This window comes from Watersipora subatra, chromosome 11 (assembly GCF_963576615.1).
Source record: "Watersipora subatra chromosome 11, tzWatSuba1.1, whole genome shotgun sequence".
NCBI classification, from domain to species: domain Eukaryota; kingdom Metazoa; phylum Bryozoa; class Gymnolaemata; order Cheilostomatida; family Watersiporidae; genus Watersipora; species Watersipora subatra.
The window spans coordinates 39,290,768-39,308,936 of NC_088718.1; the positions used below are offsets into that span (position 1 = coordinate 39,290,768).

Sequence of the window (18,169 nt, forward strand, 5' to 3'; positions counted from 1 at the left end):
TGTCTAAAAATAGACTGACTCTTTTAGATGACTATGCATATCATTGTAGGCACAGAAGCTTATACATGAACAGTTGAATAGCTCAATATGTATAGAGAAATACATTCCTTGCAAGAGGTTGATCATTTCTTATTGGAGGTGAGTGACTATTAAAATGACATACATAAAGATCATTCTTTATCATATAGGATGGCATGCATGCCAACATGCAGTAGAAACATACCATAGATACATTCACAATAGATCCATATCGTAAACTCAGTGCAGAGGAAACAATATACCTTAGACTCAGCGCAGCAGGAACATATCATAGATTTGGTGTAATAAATATAACATGCAGTCGATTCAGTGCAGTAGAAACGATATGCAGTAGGATCAGTTCAGTAGAAATAACGCACAGTAGATTCAGTACAGTAGCAATAACATGCAGTAGATTCAGTGCAGTAGAAACAACATGCAGTAGATTCAGTACAGTAGAAGCAACATACAGTAGATTCACTCCAGTTGAAACAACATGCAGTAGATTCAGTGCAGTAGAAATATACCGTAGAGGATGTATAGTGTCATATACGCAGCGTTATTCAAACCAAGTCTGGTACAGTTTTTAAAGACTTGCAACAGCATTGCTTGAACTAGTTGAGTAAACAGTAAAAGCTCATCTAGCTTTCAGTTACGGTAAAAGGCTCGCTATAACGCTGTCTGTTATATTTCTACACATTACTTGTTGCCATCTGTATATACAAACAAGTATACTCTTTGTCTCTCTATCGTTGTTATCCATATTGTTGTAATAAATGATCTTATTATTCCTTGTAGACCTCGTGGTTCTACCATGCCCTCACAGCACCAGCAGAGCAACTGTAAGTCTGCCTCGATATTGAGTTTCTCTTTATCTGGTTCATCGGTAAAGCATTGTTTATAGTCTATCAGCGAGTTGGCAAAAATGCCAAAACTTGGCCAGATGGGCAAAGGAACTCACAAAAACGAGTGCATAACAATCTTGTGTAAAGTTGTTATGAAAACTTTTTTGTTTTGATAATTATTGCATTGCACACTATGGCCATGATAAGGATTAATGAAGCAACAGTGCACTATCTGACTGCCTGTATTTATTTACATATCTATAAGACATGCCCTCAAGTTTGATTGAAAATCAGTACACAATTTTTCATGCTATACTCACCTAATTATGGTAATACATGGCAATATACATGGTTTACGAAAATATTTGAGTATCACGTTTAAAATTTTTATTTTTTCCTTTATTTTAATCATAAAACATAAAAAATATACATATTTTATTATTGATTAAGTTTTATTATTTATATTGATAAATAAAATAGTACATTATTGACATAGTTTATTGTACACCAGAGGAATATAAATATTGATAACTCTCTTGAACACCATTGGTTCAAGCGCTCTTCGTCTCAGATATTTGAGGTGATTGTGTTGTAGCAGCAGTGTATAAGATAGACATACACGTGAATGAGTCTGATGTCTACAAGCCCCTCTCCATCGACCACACTCCATCCGCCAGTCGACACGTTTCCTGTCAGCTGCCATATGCCCTGAAGGTCTGGTATTGCAGTCTAGTCCAACATTAAATTGTCTTGACCCTGACTCTATCAATTTAAGTGATAATAGTGCTGCACGATAAAACGATATAATTCGATGTGACGATATATTTCAGTGGATGATTTTATATTTGGTCAGTTTTCAAGTCGATATGAATATCGAAGCCGATATTTTATCGAAATATCGGCTTAAAGATATCGTGCAGCACTAGGTGATAGCATATAACCTAGAGCCATAGGCTGGCACAGGACTAAAGGGAGCAAGTGAACATAGTTGCAATTTTATTATTGGAGACGCTGATGATGCGTGAACTTGTCATAATTGTCTTTTTGTAGTTGTTATGCAGTAATTAAAAGTAAGGGGGGAGGGGGAGTCAATGCGTAGTTGTGCCTCAAGGCCTCTGTCATATTATTAGGTGTACACATTCACCACATGTTTTTTGTATTGTAAACCTGTTATCTCACATTTCTATTCTATGTTTGTAACAATTGCATCTGTTATTTTTATTTAAATTTAATTCTACCCTTTGCCTTACATTTATCACCAGACTACAAAAATTATGACAACGTTGTGACAACCTCACATTTGCTTTATATTAGAATTGATTCAATATTTTTGATTTTAAAGGGTTCATCTTCTGTAAAAGTTCAACATCAAAGGTTGTCATCTAACATCTCTACTCTCCATCGGTAATGATTGCATCTGTTACTTTAATAGAGCAAATTCAATACTATCTGAGCCTATACATTTATCATAAGACAAAAAAATGATGGCGGCGCAAAGCTTTTGTCGTAACAAGCTAACTTGTTTTTTGTAAGACTAATATTTCAAATTTTAAAAGTTTTGTTTTCTGTGAAGTGTCAACACCTTTTCCAAGTCGAATGTTGGAAAGATGGGAGTTGTTGCCTTTCTCAAAACTCTTAAGTTTTATCAAAACCATTTATAAAATGATCCATTATTATAAAATCTTGGTGTACAAAACTCCAAAGTTGAGCAGTATAAAAGTTTTTATGCAGATTTATTATCAAATTCCAAATTCTATGAGCTTTCACAACTGAGTTGAAACTGTCTCTGCTTGGGTTGGTCCAGAACCAGTCTCAGCACTGGTTTTGAATCTCACTGTTTTCATCCTTGAATTGGTTTCAGAATGATTTGGTAAGCTGATTTATCACTTGTATTCAACAACTAGCTCAGTACTACTGAACTCTGACCTGATTTATGAATATCAATCAGTTAACAACTTGACAAGAAAACCATGTAACCAAACATTAAACTTGGTTCTTGTCAGAACCTTCTGGAAGTTTGTTGTTACACGAGTTGAACAGGTCAGAGCTATAAAAGGGCAGTTGCGGAGCTGGATATGGATTATTGTGCAAGAAAGGCTCCATATAGACATAGGAATGAAAAGAAGTTACCCTGTCAAACAACTCGTTGCTTTTGTAGAGCAACCAGTTGTCAATAGAGAAGATTCTGTTGGAGACGGTACACGCCTGGAGCCATGTTAGGCTCAATGAGCTTGAGCACATCCTCAGGGATCTTCATATCGCCACAGACTGTAAGTTTCTCCTTTAGTTTATCTGATACAGAGTATATATTTATACAACTTTGTACACACGCAGATAATGTTGTAGGAATAGCAAATTCAATATTATCCGTTGCCTATGCATTTATCACAAGAAAAAAAAATTATGGTGGAGCAAAAGCTTTTGTCGTAATAAGCTAACTTTTTTGTAAGATTTATGTTTTGAATTTTAAAGTTTTAATTTTTTCCGTGAACCATCTAAACCTTTTCCATGATAAATGTTGAAAAGATGGGAGTTGTCACTTTTCTCAAAAGGGGGACAACTCTTAGGTTTTAACAATTACTACTTAGATCTGACTGCTGCTTGTGGATATAACTGTTGATTCAATCAAAAATCAATAATTGTGTCACAAATTTGTCCAAATGTCTTTGGATAAGATTCGTGTAGCTTCTTTATGTGTGGAACTGATAGTGGTAGCCATATTAGGTAAGAGCAGGGTGTCAAAATGTGCTTCTCTAAACCGAGCACGGCAATGTTTTGAAAAGCTTCTCAATCAAGTGAGAGCTGGCTATAATTTCAAATCTGTTGCAAAGTGCGAGAGTTGTCTATCTTAGATGTTATTCAAGTTAAATGTTCATGATAACAGCTTTTAAACTTTCATTGAGTAGGGATAGGTCAATTTAGCAGGTTCCACAATTGCATCAAATAGCATAATTGGTAACATTTTCAGAAGATCTCAAACTTGTCAAGCAGTAGTGCAATGGTTCTTAACCTGGCTTCGATCAAACCCTAGCGGTTTAGTGAGTCAGTCGCAGGGGTTCGGTGGAGGTTTCTCAAAGGCGACAACAAAATCACGCTGATTTGCAAGGTCATGTCTTTATAAAAATATATGTAACTTGTTGCTAGTTCATACGTTGTATTGATTTTTCAATTTTGGTCTTTCAACACGTTGCTGTTACAGTACAGTTCGTTTTGTGTACCAGTAAAACATATACCTGTCTTGTGAAAAAAAATCATTTTATTTTTCAATTAAATTGGATTCGGTGAAAGCGCATATGAGACTGGTGGGGTTCAGTGTCTCCTAAAATTTGGTGATTCTACATAAAATGCTCTCTACTCAGCAAAATGGTGGTAATAGATTATTTCATATGCACATGGCTCAACATAACCTTAAATTCAGCCGATGACATGGTTCCGCCAGAATATGGCCTAAAAGTTTTTTTAAATTTCTCTCAGCAAATGAGTGGTTATTTTTCAGTTGTTATATCAGACCTTCCACCGACACTGACCTTTAAGATTATCAAACCCTGCATGGAGACAGAATGTGTGCGAATCGCTGTCGACTGTCAACAGGGTTCCTTCCTTGTCTCTATGGCTCAGCTCGGAGGTTTGTTTCATCTGTTTGGATTTTCAAATTTTTAGATTTAATCTTTTTTGCTAGACACCCAAGTGTATGACCATTTTTTGGGTTGTTCCACAAAGTGGATTGCTTCAGACATTGAATTTTAGTCCTAAAGCAGATTTTTCAAGATATCCATTTCAACTTTGGAAATTTGTTCTGCTTTGCATAAATAATAAATAAATAATAAATAAACAAATGTTTCAAAGACAGTTCTTGAAGGTTGAAATGAGCTTGTAACTATTCTTATCGTAAACACTCGGCGTTGTTGGCCCATAGTCTGTCTTACTTTGTATCCATGTAAAAGGTGTCACTATTTTTTTTGATAGCCAGAATTTCCTGCTTCCAAATGTATTTCTGAATGAAAATCAACATTTTGTGTTGGAAAACCATTTTGTAATGTACCGTGCAAACTCCAACAGTTCTATTCTTTCTCCCATGAATGAGCCACTCTAGCGACAAGAACAAGCTAGAACACTTTTTTCCTACGTGATATGCTTAGAGATTAGCACCTTTTCATAGGTTTATGTGGTGGTGGTTGTTGTTGTTATTATTATTAGTCATGGAATAAATAATTTGTGATATGAAAGGTCAGTAAATCATGAAGCAATCTTTTCCAATGCATTATGGTAGCTTTATGGTAGATTTATGGTAGTTTTGTGGTGCGTTATAGTAACGTTATGATGGGATTTAATTGTGCAATTTGTTGATTTCATAAACATCATTAAGTAAACCACAGCGACTGTGTATATTGGTGCATGTTTGTTGCAGATTGCAGCAAGGTTGTTTCTGAGATTCAGCAACACCTCAACCTTCCAAACAAGCAGCAGAAGCCTGAAGTATTGAAGGGTTTTCTACACTCCCTTAAGTATGTCTTTTCCTCATGTCTCCTCCCTCATTCTCTTCACTCTGGACTCATGATTGATTTATATGCACATTACTCTTTCTTTGTGTTTTATCCCTTATTCCTTTTTCATTCATAGCTCAGTAACAGACTTGTTTGTATAATTCAATTGGATCATAGGCTAGATTTTATATACCGTAAGTCCTCATGCTCAAGCCATGCCGCTTGTCGTTGGGTGCGGCTTCTGGTTCAAGGTCATAGACCGCGGCTTAAAGCCATTCTTTTAAAACTTACTTGGGGCTCAGAGCGGCTTCTCGATAAAGGCAGTTTCTGCTCGGCTCCCGCGCTATAACCATAGAATCGCATTCGTGATACACTTTTATGTACGGGGGTTTTGGCGACCTACTCGTTTATTTTCAAGGTCATGTTTATGGAATACTTTAGACTAGAGAAGAATTTATCGCTCTAAGTCGAGATGAATTCGCGACACACGAGTGAGAGACAAGTGGTTGGGAGCGTGTTAATACTTGCTGACATCGAAGCAAAAATTATGGACCAAACTGAGTGCAAAACAGTTTTTCTTATTCAAGAGGACGGGGGTATAGCGAAACCTGTCTCAACACTCTTGCTCCCGAAGGGGTCAAGGATGACAAAACTTCAGTCGTTAGCCGCGGTCTGTGGGCATATGCGGTTTGTTGGTAAGGGCGGCTAGATACCATAGACGGCTTGTTGGAGGATTATTTTTTCCTTCGTGAGTCGTCTGTTTGTGAGCACAAGCCACGCGGCTTGAGCATGAGGACTTACGGTATTTATAGTTCACTGTTCACATTATGCCTTTAAATAGGAAGCACTTTTGGTAGATGACAAAGCATTTCTGAATGACACTAACTCAACATGAATCATTCAAGTCTTTTATCTATTACTCGTGTGCTTTAAGATAGCATTCATACTGCCAAAATTATTTCTACAACGTATACTGGTAATATGCAATGTCAGGACACTACTTGACGCTATTTAGCATTATCCCGACATGACCCCAACCCCATGACCCCAACCCCATGACCTCAACCCTATGACCTCAACCCTATGACCTCAACCCTATGACCTCAACCCTATGACCCCAATTCCATGACCAAAATCTACTCCATAATACTTTTTTATTTCTTTTTATTTGTGCAGGTAATGCTAACAGTAAGAAGTTTTGCTACCTGCACTTGGCAAATATAAAATGACAGTTCAGTTAACAAAATGTAAAACATTTCAAAAAAGTGCCATTAGTTTACTGTAGAATATTTCATTGGGAGTTGTCTTCCCTTTCATTTCACCAACACCGGAAAAAGTAGATAATGCTTTGTATATAATGTTCATGTGATAAATCTACTCCTCCAATGAATGTAACAATGATTTCAGCCAATGCTCTAGACATCCTTTGCATCAAACATTCAGGGAAGAGTTGCTCATTTTCCTAATGTTTAACATTTCCAAGCCAATATAAGCCAGGTTCATTACCCTAGGACACTTAGGTATTCGCGTCATCTAACTTTCGCATTTTCGCGGAGTCATCCTCTCGCGAAAATTTTATGAGCGAAACTAAACTATCATAACGAACGAGCGAAAACGTGAAATTAAATAGCTTTGTTTATTGATATCCACAATAAAATCGTCATATTAGAAATGCAGGCAATTTTCGTCTGTGGTTGGGCTCAATGGGAAATTTCTAGTAAACTCATTATAGCTAATACACCGACTGAGCAGCATGGCAAAGCAAATTAAGATGATATCAGCTTAGTCACGGAATTTGTAACTGATGAGGATGAAAGTCTGGTAGGTGAAGTCATAAAATTGAAGAATAATTATTGTAATGATGAATTTTATTGCCAACCAAAAAAAATATCAACCCTCAACAGGTCCAACCACATTATAAAGTTTTGGTTGTGAACAGACACATTAAAGACAGTGCTGCTACTTTAATTATCTGTATAATCACGAAAATCTAAATATTGATTAGCTATAATGTCATCAACAGCTAATTACCTGTTTTATGACTCGCACGGGTAGTTAATGAACTCACACAAAAATGTTCGTTTTTAGATTAGAAATTCTCAAACTAAAGTTTGAAATTGTTTCGTTATTTTAGGCTGATTTTATAGAGAAATCTTCGGACAACACAGTCAATTTCATAAAACTCTTAAAGACCGTGGGTTATGTGGTCAACGAATAATAAAATCAGGTTACCACGCAATTGCTGAGAAATTCCGAAAATGCGTTTATGGCAGTGGCCCTTAGAAAACGCATAAATGTGTTTATGGCAGCGAAAGGGTTATACAGTTTTGGTTGTGAAGTTGGTTGTTACCTATCTATTTTCTTCTTCTTGGGATTCGATTGTGAAAGTCACGGCGGGAGGGACCTAGACGTCACTGATAGTCCAAGAAACAAATGGCAGCAAGTGATCAAATTGAATTATCGATCTCACCCACACATTTCAACCTGCGGTTTACAAATACGAACTAGTCCCAAATTGAATTTTTTTTCTTATTAGCAAACTGGACCTGAGGAATATAATCTGTTTTTTCCACTGCATTTATTTTCACATCACTATATTTTCGCACTCATCAGAGCCGCGAAATTAAGTTGCAGCGAAATTTTACTCTGTGTGCTACTCACGAAACTAAATACTAGCAAAATAAAAGTGTCCTAGGGTATGCAGAGTATATATAAGAGAGCATCGCTGTTTATGAGCTCTCCATTCGTAGAGTACAGTAAATGGTATTAAGTAGATTTTTAGTAGGAACAGTCTACTTTTAAAACACGGTAAATAATAAAGACTATAAAACCACAAACAGTCAATTTTTAAGGTGGTCGGCATGCTGCTATTGTATACCATGTGATTCACCTGATAGGTTGTGGATTGGAATGGAGAGATGCCGGTCATCTATTCAGTACATACGGACACTCTGTCAGGACAAGTTGCCTTTTGTGCAGGCTGATCAGCACCCAGTCAGCCAACTCGGCTCCAGCGTCCTCTACGTCAAAGTGCCGCTGCAGGAATCACTTTATGTGGTCTGTGTATTTACTGTATATAATACATTCCTGTGTGCCTGTTTATAGCATTTGCATATAATAACATCTTGTGTTTCTGACAGACCTAACGAAGGAGTGTTTGATTGAATTGGATATCAGATAAATTCATTCCTAAATTTATATTGCAGCATCATAGCATTCTTATAACTTCTATAAAAGTTCATCAAATTATTTTAACTAGTGCCTGGTAACTAACTGCACTATTGTACCATGATGTGGTTAGGGTATCCGATTGACATAGGTGATAGTGGCGGTCTACCAAGCCAAAAGTTGTATGTTCAAATCACAATAAATGCAATTTTTTTGTAACTTTCAAGCGACAGACAGAGACTTCTTATTATAGTAAAAAATTGAGATGTGCTCATATCTTGTGTTATTTATATTATGCATCCATAGAATATGTTTTGCTGTCGTATTAGGTTACATTTTATTATTTTACATTGTTATTCATTATATTAAATTAGATTGTAGCAGCATGCAGGGTATTGAGAGCACTAGTAAGAAGGTATTACCCCTTTCGTAGCAATCGCTATGAATATCTCTATTTGTGGTATGTCAGCGTTGATTTGTAGTGTCTAGCGTCAGTAGTCATTTCTTGCAGGTGGTTGTCGTGGATGTTACTGACAGCAACCCCCTGTCACTGCAGCACAGGTTCTACCTATTGCCTGTGTCCCCTTGCACTTACACGGATGACAATAGTGCCCCTGATATACCAAGGCTTTACATGAAACCTGGACCTCTGACTAGGCTAGATAACAAATCCCTTGTTCATGCGCACAGCATTCAGACACTCATGGGTGAGTCTTTAATCTCTGTACTGTTACTCATTGTCTGACTGCGCAAGCCGTCATCTATAGCTTATCAGTAGGTCGGAGTACAAACTCTGTACACTAGTCAGTAGCTAGGAGTACAAGCTCTGTACACTAGTCAGTAGTTAGGAGTACAAGCTCTGTACACTAGTCAGTAGTTAGGAGTACAAGCTCTGTACACTAGTCAGTAATTAGGAGTACAAGCTCTGTACACTAGTCAGTAGTTAGGAGTACAAACTCTGTATACTAATCAGTAGTTAGTAGTACAAACTCTGTACATTAGTCAGTAGTTAGGAGTACAAGCTCTGTACACTAGTCAGTAGTTAGGAGTACAAGCTCTGTATACTAGTCAGTAGTTAGTAGTACAAACTCTGTACACTAGTCAGTAGTTAGGAGTACAAGCTCTGTATACTAGTCAGTAGTTAGGAGTACAAGTTCTGTATACTAGTCAGTAATTAGGAGTACAAGCTCTGTACACTAGTCAGTAATTAGGAGTACAAGCTCTGTACACTAGTCAGTAGTTAGGAGTACAAACTCTGTATACTAATCAGTAGTTAGTAGTACAAACTCTGTACATTAGTCAGTAGTTAGGAGTACAAGCTCTGTACACTAGTCAGTAGTTAGGAGTACAAGCTCTGTATACTAGTCAGTAGTTAGTAGTACAAACTCTGTACACTAGTCAGTAGTTAGGAGTACAAGCTCTGTATACTAGTCAGTAGTTAGGAGTACAAGTTCTGTATACTAGTCAGTAGTTAGGAGTACAAGCTCTGTACACTAGTCAGTTGTTAGTAGTACAAACTCTGTACACTTAAGAAAGTGTTTAACAGAGTTGTAGGTCAACATTCTCCTTGCCTACCCAGTTATGCTTAAGTACTACGTTGTCTCTACTAGCCGTGTCAGGTCTGATGTCACGTTCGATTTGCTTTTCACCCACATGACACAGTCTTCAGTTTTGGAACCAGCTTCGTGTAAGATCTGCTCACTCAATATGCTATTTCAGATTTATCTAAGTGATTCAAGTTGCTATATATAAGTACACCCAAATTGAAACCTGGACATACGAAGTTGGTCTATTCCGATATCTCTTTCTTATGTTGAAACCATTTTGTGTTGGAGTGTTAGCAAATATTTTTGTTAGCATGCATTGAATTTTGTTTCACTCATTAACAACCCAGCAAAACAAGTAATTACAAATAACTTTAAAATAAAGGCATTATATAAAGCTTATATATTATATATGTTGTTTACTTATATCATATACTTATACTAGCTGTACCACCCGGCGTTGCGCGAGTAATAAAAAAGTCTTTGGACAGAAAATTGATTTGTATTTAATATATAACAACATTTCCCATTCTAACTTTCCTACTACATATCATGAGAAAAGTGTTTTGTGTAGCTGAAATGAATTAAGAGAAAAATAAAAACAACTGTAAAGGTTTTAAAACTTTGTCAAACAACTTTACCTTTCAAGCTATTAGCTTGGCATATTGCCAATGGAAAATTCCACTAAGCTAGTTAATAAGGCTAGGCTTCTAATGATGGTACTCCATGACGTTCCGTCATCATTGTCCAGCTCAGCTGTTCTAATAATGGCTATAGCCGGAATGACAGACGGACGGACTTTGAGAAATATATATAGAATATATTGTGTATGTTATATACAAAACTTAATATAAAAACTTCAAGTATAACTGCATAAATTAATAAAGTAATAACCAGTAAAAGTAGGATTTTATGGATCCTGTACTTTAGGGACGGAGGAACAGAGTGATCACCGAGCGATCAGTAGGTTCAATGATGGAGTGATTGATCGAAACATCTATTGCAAATTATTTTAACTTACACCATATATAGTTTAGATTTACATAATTTATGTATTATTATTTTGCATTTTATTATTTAATCCACAGGACGTTGGATGTGGAGTGGAGCATAAGTTAAAGTTTGATTAAGGAAATACAATTGAAGTCGCATAAAACTTAGTTTTTCCTCCACTCTTCTGTCATTCATTTTGTTTCAGAAATGAGGCTCCTTTGACAACCATCATGCAGATTTTATATTGTTTGGTAGCATCAATTATCATACAAGGTTTTGCTAAAGAAAACATATCCTTTGTTAACGCCGCTAACAAAAATTTGGACGGACAACTCTAAAATGTGAAATAATGTCAGCGCTGGTATGTCCACTCCGATATACGATTTTCTAGTCCTAAATTTTGGCTTGCCTTCAATATGCATGTTGCCTTCTCTTGATTTTAGCCTTCAACATGGCGACAAATTGCTAATTTATGTTTCCTGTTTACTAGCAAGCTAACTGAATAATTCCTTTTCTATGAGCTTATGAAAGAAGGAATGAACAATGCTTGCCTCATCATATTTTCAGAGGTCAACAATACAGCCGAAGAAATGGAATCCTCTAGATCTGAGGAGTCGTGCTATTTTGTCAGTGAGCTTGTGAGCGTTGTGAGCCAGTGCGAGTTGCGAGCCGAGTTTGTCTCCCTCGCTGAACATTTGACTAAAGAGGGAATTGCCCACCAAGGACTGCAGGATGAGGAGGGGGCGATACCTTGCCGCCTCACACTACTAGGGTGAGTAGGATATTATTTTTAGCAGAGACTTCTTTTTACTGCTGGCTTGAAAATTGATTGCAAAAATATGTTTCCAATACAATTTGAAATGTAGAAGGTGGTGGGATTTTGTGCATTTGGTGGAATTTGGAGTGTATGTAGATGCATACACATATCTAAGGTCTATAAATCTCAGTCTTTGTCTGCCATTGTTCGTCTGTCCAGTTAAACCGATAAGCTTTATGAACAAAAAATTCACTTCCCACCAGTTTTGAACTCAGAACCTAAAGGTCTACAGACCTGTGAGCTAATCTATTGCACTACGCCTTGCACTGTCCTTGCCATACTAAAAAATGATAGGGCACATACTTATCCATTGCTTACGGAAATGCTATTGGTCAGCTTTACGTTGCTTATAACATCGTTAAGCGTGTCATCGAGCTGGCTTCTTGGCTATTACTATAGTAAAGATTTAGACTAGCTTACCAGGTAAGTTACTCAAATTCATTCAGTAATTATTTTATGACCCGTGCAATGTCGGGCATTCATCTAGTCCCACGACCAAACACGAGCGAAGCGAGTGTTTGGAAGCTTTATGATAAATGCATATGTGCACACAACTCCTGAAAATTATCCATCATCGGCCATACCCAAACCCTTGTACCGAAATCCATTCGAAAAATTTAACCATTTTTCTGTGGAGTCGTTTAAGTATAATAATGATACAAAACACATATAAACCTATTTAAATATGTTATCAAGTCTTTGAAAAGTGTCAACAATATCCTAAAACTTACCCATATGATCGGACTATACATAAATAGAAAAATTAATTTGGCATAAAATCGCTATTAAAACTTGACAAGCCTTTTTAATCAAAATTAAGACCGGCCAAGAAAATGCCCATAAAGCTGTGCGACAGATAGTAGAACCATAAAGCCATGCGCATTTTACGAGAAAAACGTGCACATTTCACCAGCCTATCGCATTGTCCAATTGCCAAAGGTTTCTGTAATAAACGTAGACCGTTTGAGGCATAGACCGATTTACAGGTATAAATGTGGGGTACACAGTTATCAGCCTATGTTTTTTTGTGTAATTACCGAAGGTTTCATTAAATTATCTAGAACATTAGCCAAATTTATTTACATCTTATGTACAAGCTAGGGCCGAACTACAATGCCCTTTTATGACAAGAACATTTTCTATTTTGTTCCAGTTTGCAGAAAACTTCCAGACGTGTGAATGCTAATGCTTGCTTCTGTTACAGATGTCAAAACCATTCTACATTCAACACAACCAACTTTCAAACTGTATATTACACAGCAGCTTGCCATTTTACTTCTAATAGTGCATTTCAGAGATATAATAAACATATTTCATTATTGCTGTTGTTAGTTAAATTACATACAGTACAGTAGGTTAGGCCTACAGCTTTAATTAATATATATTTTATTGTTGTAAAACATAGGTTTGGGATAGTAGTAAGTTAGGTCTGATTTTTTACAACCTTTTGTTTTGCATAATTGACCTTTTGAATTTCATTTCAAAACATCTTGACAACTACCATGGACATACAACCTTCCAGAACACCACGTTGTCGCAGTGGACGTCCATGTGTCTCCCAATTATTACGAAGGAGGAGAAATAGAAGGTCCTCACAACAACTGCCAACATCAAATGCTAATGTTCAACTAGACGCTACTCAAAATAATAACAACAACTCATCTGATTCAGGGAATTCTTTAGTAGATGTTGTAGGCGCTGTAAAAGACATGGACTTGACAGCCCCTTTGTTTCCAGATGATGATCATGATTTTATTGACATCATCGAACATGAAAATATTGCACCAAATATTGCACAAAACAATATTGCTCCTCCCAATGCTGCCCCCTCCATCAGATTCCTCATTTTCAATCTTTAGATGGTCCTGATTTTCAAGAACTGCGTAACAACTTTCTAGGCAGACTTGACAACAACTTTTCACAGCTCGTATGCACTGGATGTAATGAGAAACATTTCATTACATACAATGCTCAAATACAACTATGTCATACGTGCCAACAAGCTTGACCTGACACCGTTAATAAATTCAGTGCAGCCAACAATATGGACCCAGGTTCATCTGTTGAATTGTTATGAATTGCCACTTTGGTTGTGGGCTGTATGACAGGGGAATTTCTAGTATATTATATTAGTAGTCAGGAGTTTTTGTTAAGATAAAAGACACCTGATGAGCGAGTGCATGTGTGTGCATGTGCATGAGTATGTGTTTAAGTCTTAGTAAAGGTTGTTTTGACTTGTTGAGTTTGGGTTGCTTCAGGATGTTGTCTTTCTCTTTTAGGCTGCCGACTTTATATGGAGAGGCAGATGAGCTGTTGTCCACTTTGCTGCAGGTTACCATCAGAGTTAATCTGGAACACATGCACTGGGTGCTCGAGTATATCTTCTCCAAGGTATGTGTACAACCACTTCATTGATGTCTGCTTTTTGAACTTGTTTTATTACTGGAAGATAACTTGCTTATCACAGCGTAAATTCATGAAAGGAAACACAGTTAACTATTCATTTGATCAGTCAGGTGACGTCTTGACTCTTATATTCGTCTGAGGTCAATGTAGATTTATCAGTCCACTCTCTTATGTAGCTGATGATTCGTTGTCTTGTATTCAGTTTTATGCTGACTCAGTAGTTGTTAGTTGTGTTGTTTAGGAGGGAGTAAACTGAAGTAGAAGCTTTTATTCGCTTCAAACCATGTGCTTACCTCATGCGCCTCAATACAACATTGACAATTGTAAACAATACAGCACAAAAGTTTTCGAGTACATCTGCATTGTAGATCGCAAGAGTAAAGCAAGCAGTTGTATTTGTGTTATTAGAACCCTGTATCTGAGGAAGGTGTGAGTAGCTATCAGTGTATTCAAACGTACGACATGAAAAATGGTAGAAATGTATCCGGGACGGTGGATGAAATAATCAAAGACTGGAAGGCCATGGTCAAGCTGTACAATCTCTGCACTAGCTACAGTCGCTCCTTTGCAGGTTAGCAGCTCCTGTACAAGTTATCGATTCTTTTACAAGTTAGCAGTTCCTTTACGAGTACAGCCATGCCGCACATCATCTTCATCAATCGCGCTTATGTCTATAGTTGGCATTCAAGGCACTGAATAGAGATACATAAGGCTGCAATTTGAGCGCGAGAGGGACAAGCAACCATGAAACTAGTAACATCATTTCAGCACATTTGTGTCTGTTAAATACGTGCAAATCACATACAAACCATGTGGTTTGCATGAGAGGATACCAACAGTGAGCTGATAGTAGTACTGAGCTGTTAGAGCAGTTCAAGGTTAAACACCATTCCTATAGCCTACACAACCTTTTCCTGGAATTGAACCGCAACCTGCTGTTCACGGCTGCTCCCATTTATAGTACAACTGTACTTTTAGTAGTACCGAACTGTTACTAGTAACTAACTGTTAGTAGTACCTACATGTAACTGTTAGTAGTATCGAACTATTAGTAGTATCGAACTTTTAGTAGTATCGTACTGTTAGTAGTATTGAACTGTTAGTAGTATCGTACTGTTAGTAGTATTGAACTGTTAGCACTATCGAACTGTTAGTAGTATCGAAGTGTTAGTTGTACAGAACTGTTAGTAGTATCAAACTGTTAGTAGTATCGAACTGTTAGTAGTATCGAACTGTTAGCAGTACCGAACTGTTAGTAGTATCAAACTGTTAGTAGTATCGAACTGTTAGTAGTACCGAACTGTTAGTAGTATCAAACTGTTAGCAGTATTGAACTGTTAGTAGTATCAAACTGTTGGTAGTATCAAACTGTTAGTAGTATCAAACTGATAGTAGTATCAAACTGTTAGTAGTATCAAACTGTTAGTAGTATTAAACTGTTAGTAGTATCAAACCATTAGTAGTATCCAACTGCCAGTGTTTAATTCAGATAAGTAAAAGAAGATTGTCACCAGTGTGCTCACTTTTCAAACACTAGCGTTTCTGTGTATTAATTGATAGCATAAATCCAGCCAAAGTCATTCAGCATAAAGGAATCTTAGTAGTTTATCTGTTTGTTCATTGTAATAGTTAAAAAATATGATTATCTGTGTAGTATTATGAAAGGATTGTCTAGTTTGTTCTGCATGTCCTGCATGTCCTGCTTGTATCTAGTCAGTGTTTCTAGAGATATGCACTGATGTATAAGGTCGTGTCTCTTTGTTATATCTATATGATACCTCTATGTGCTATGTCTATGCAGGTTTTATATTGTAGAACACAAACAGGATGTGAAACTGTACAAGTTTGCTTTCAAGTCCTTACAACTAGCCTATGGTCCTTCGAAAAACTACCTGGTATGTACGGTACACTCAGTAAGTTAACTTAAAAATTTGGATAACTGTTTGCAATTATTCGAAGGGTTCTTTGTGGCAGCTTCTCAACATTTACATGGGCATCACATGAACCATAGACATAAGCTTTATTACGGTGGTGTGCGAAGTAAACTTTACCCCTTGTTGGAAAACTAAAATTTTCATATAACACATTATTACTCATAATAATGTGTTATATGAAAATGTAGTTTTGGAAAGAGAATCCAAACTACGGCGGTTTCGTGTGGCTGCGATTAACTGTTCATTTTTGAGCTTTTAAGAGCTTGTAATCACATTTCCACATATTTTGCACTTACAACACAGCAGAGTAAGACAGGGTGAACCTTTTGATACCAAGTAATTGTAATGTAAATTTTGTTGCAAGTCAACCTTAAAATACCTTACAAGCAGTGGCAGATATTGTAGTTGCCATCGGCTAAGTTTCTTTACCCAATGAATTTGAGTAACTTAAGCTAGTAACTTGAGCTAATACATGTATTTTAATCCTAACTATAATTAGAGTTGAGTCTGTCTGAAGCTCGCTAAGAATGTTAAGAAAAAAGATTGCACTTCGCAGGAATCAAACCCATACGGTTGGATGCACAGATGTGAAGCCAAGCGCACTGCTACTAAACCGTGTAGCCACCTTGTCATGCTTGAAAATAATTGTGCATATAATCATTACCTCTCATGGCACACAAAACTGCAAGTGTGCAGGCGTCTGTATTTTAATCGATTGCTGTTAACTGGACAAACAACAAACATTTCAATTCATATAAATCTCATTGTTTGTCATCTGTAGTCGTCTGCTCAGTTATAGTGATAAGGTTTTAGCAATGAAAAATCACCTTCGTACTGGATTTGAACTCGCAACATTCAAATCGTAAGTCTACTAACAAGTCTACTAACAAGTCTACTAACAAGTCTACTAACAAGTCTACTAACAAGTGCGCGTAGCCACACGGCTAAGCAGTTCTTATCCCACCAGTTGCTCTTACCATATACTGTATATCCTTTTTGCGATTGCAAACGCTAAATTATTAGGTAATACAGTGTGCCCTAAGGTTGCGATGCTCCTGTTATAAGATTTTTTCGCCTTGCAATATGGAACACGATGTTTTTCCATCCTCTCCATACAAGGACGGAATTTGTTTCGATTTTTTCTCCGTCATGTATCGACAAAAATTTCTCTCGAAATTAAAATTTGGCAGTCGGTGTACTGTTTACGACGAATAACGAAAATGCTGATATGCTTTTCGCCAAAATCCCTCTTGAAAGAGATACGATGCTCGCTTTCTCTCCATCTCACTTTCTTCAGCATTATTAGTTTTAGTAAAAACGAAACCGAAACCACTTAAATGATAAAATTTTAGCCGATGACAAAGTTGAAGGTCAGTCTAGTAAAACACATACTAAAACTTAGCTTTTAGTATGTGTTTAGTAAGCTAAATTCTTCCAAGTTAAATTTTGACAATTTTTAACAGGGGGTGTTTGCATTAGATAATCACTGGATTTTTATACCACTCTGCACAACATTTTCACTTTACGCTGCCAACACTAAAACGGATTAAAATCATATAATTATATACCGAATAATTTTTCATTGTAATCATAGCAAATCAGACTTTTTTAGCCATTACTTGCTAATTATTTCATATTTACATTTTAAAATTTTTATAGTTGTTTTATCTTGTCTCTTAATTCATTTTAATTGCACAAAACACTTTTTTCATGATATGAACTTTAAAAGTTAGAACAGTGACTGTTGTTATGTGTTAAATAAAAATAAATTTTCTTTGCTGACTTTTTCATTACTTGGGCAACGCCAGGCATTCACCTAGCTTATTTTTATAGATCAGTCCTCATTTTGTCCTCATTTTAAATATGTAAATCAAACAGCTGTAAAACTAGGTTTTTGATGATTAGGTAAGCTAAATTGTGAGAATTTCATGTTTTTTATGGTTGAAGATAACAACCTGTA

At 36.6% G+C, this 18,169-nt stretch overlaps 1 protein-coding gene across 1 annotated transcript in view; it reads left to right on the top strand.

Annotated features, from left to right (window-relative positions):
- LOC137408385 (mediator of RNA polymerase II transcription subunit 14-like) overlaps window positions 1-18,169 on the top strand; it is a 57,479-nt gene that overhangs the window by 15,620 nt on the left and 23,690 nt on the right. Inside the window, exons 8-19 of the mRNA XM_068094897.1 lie at window positions 50-138; window positions 817-860; window positions 1,459-1,577; window positions 3,022-3,133; window positions 4,360-4,488; window positions 5,272-5,368; window positions 8,245-8,404; window positions 9,027-9,222; window positions 11,620-11,824; window positions 14,149-14,260; window positions 14,684-14,846; window positions 16,091-16,170. Coding sequence (XP_067950998.1) covers window positions 50-138; window positions 817-860; window positions 1,459-1,577; window positions 3,022-3,133; window positions 4,360-4,488; window positions 5,272-5,368; window positions 8,245-8,404; window positions 9,027-9,222; window positions 11,620-11,824; window positions 14,149-14,260; window positions 14,684-14,846; window positions 16,091-16,170 — 1,506 coding nt within the window. The remainder of the gene's footprint in view (window positions 1-49; window positions 139-816; window positions 861-1,458; window positions 1,578-3,021; window positions 3,134-4,359; window positions 4,489-5,271; window positions 5,369-8,244; window positions 8,405-9,026; window positions 9,223-11,619; window positions 11,825-14,148; window positions 14,261-14,683; window positions 14,847-16,090; window positions 16,171-18,169) is intronic.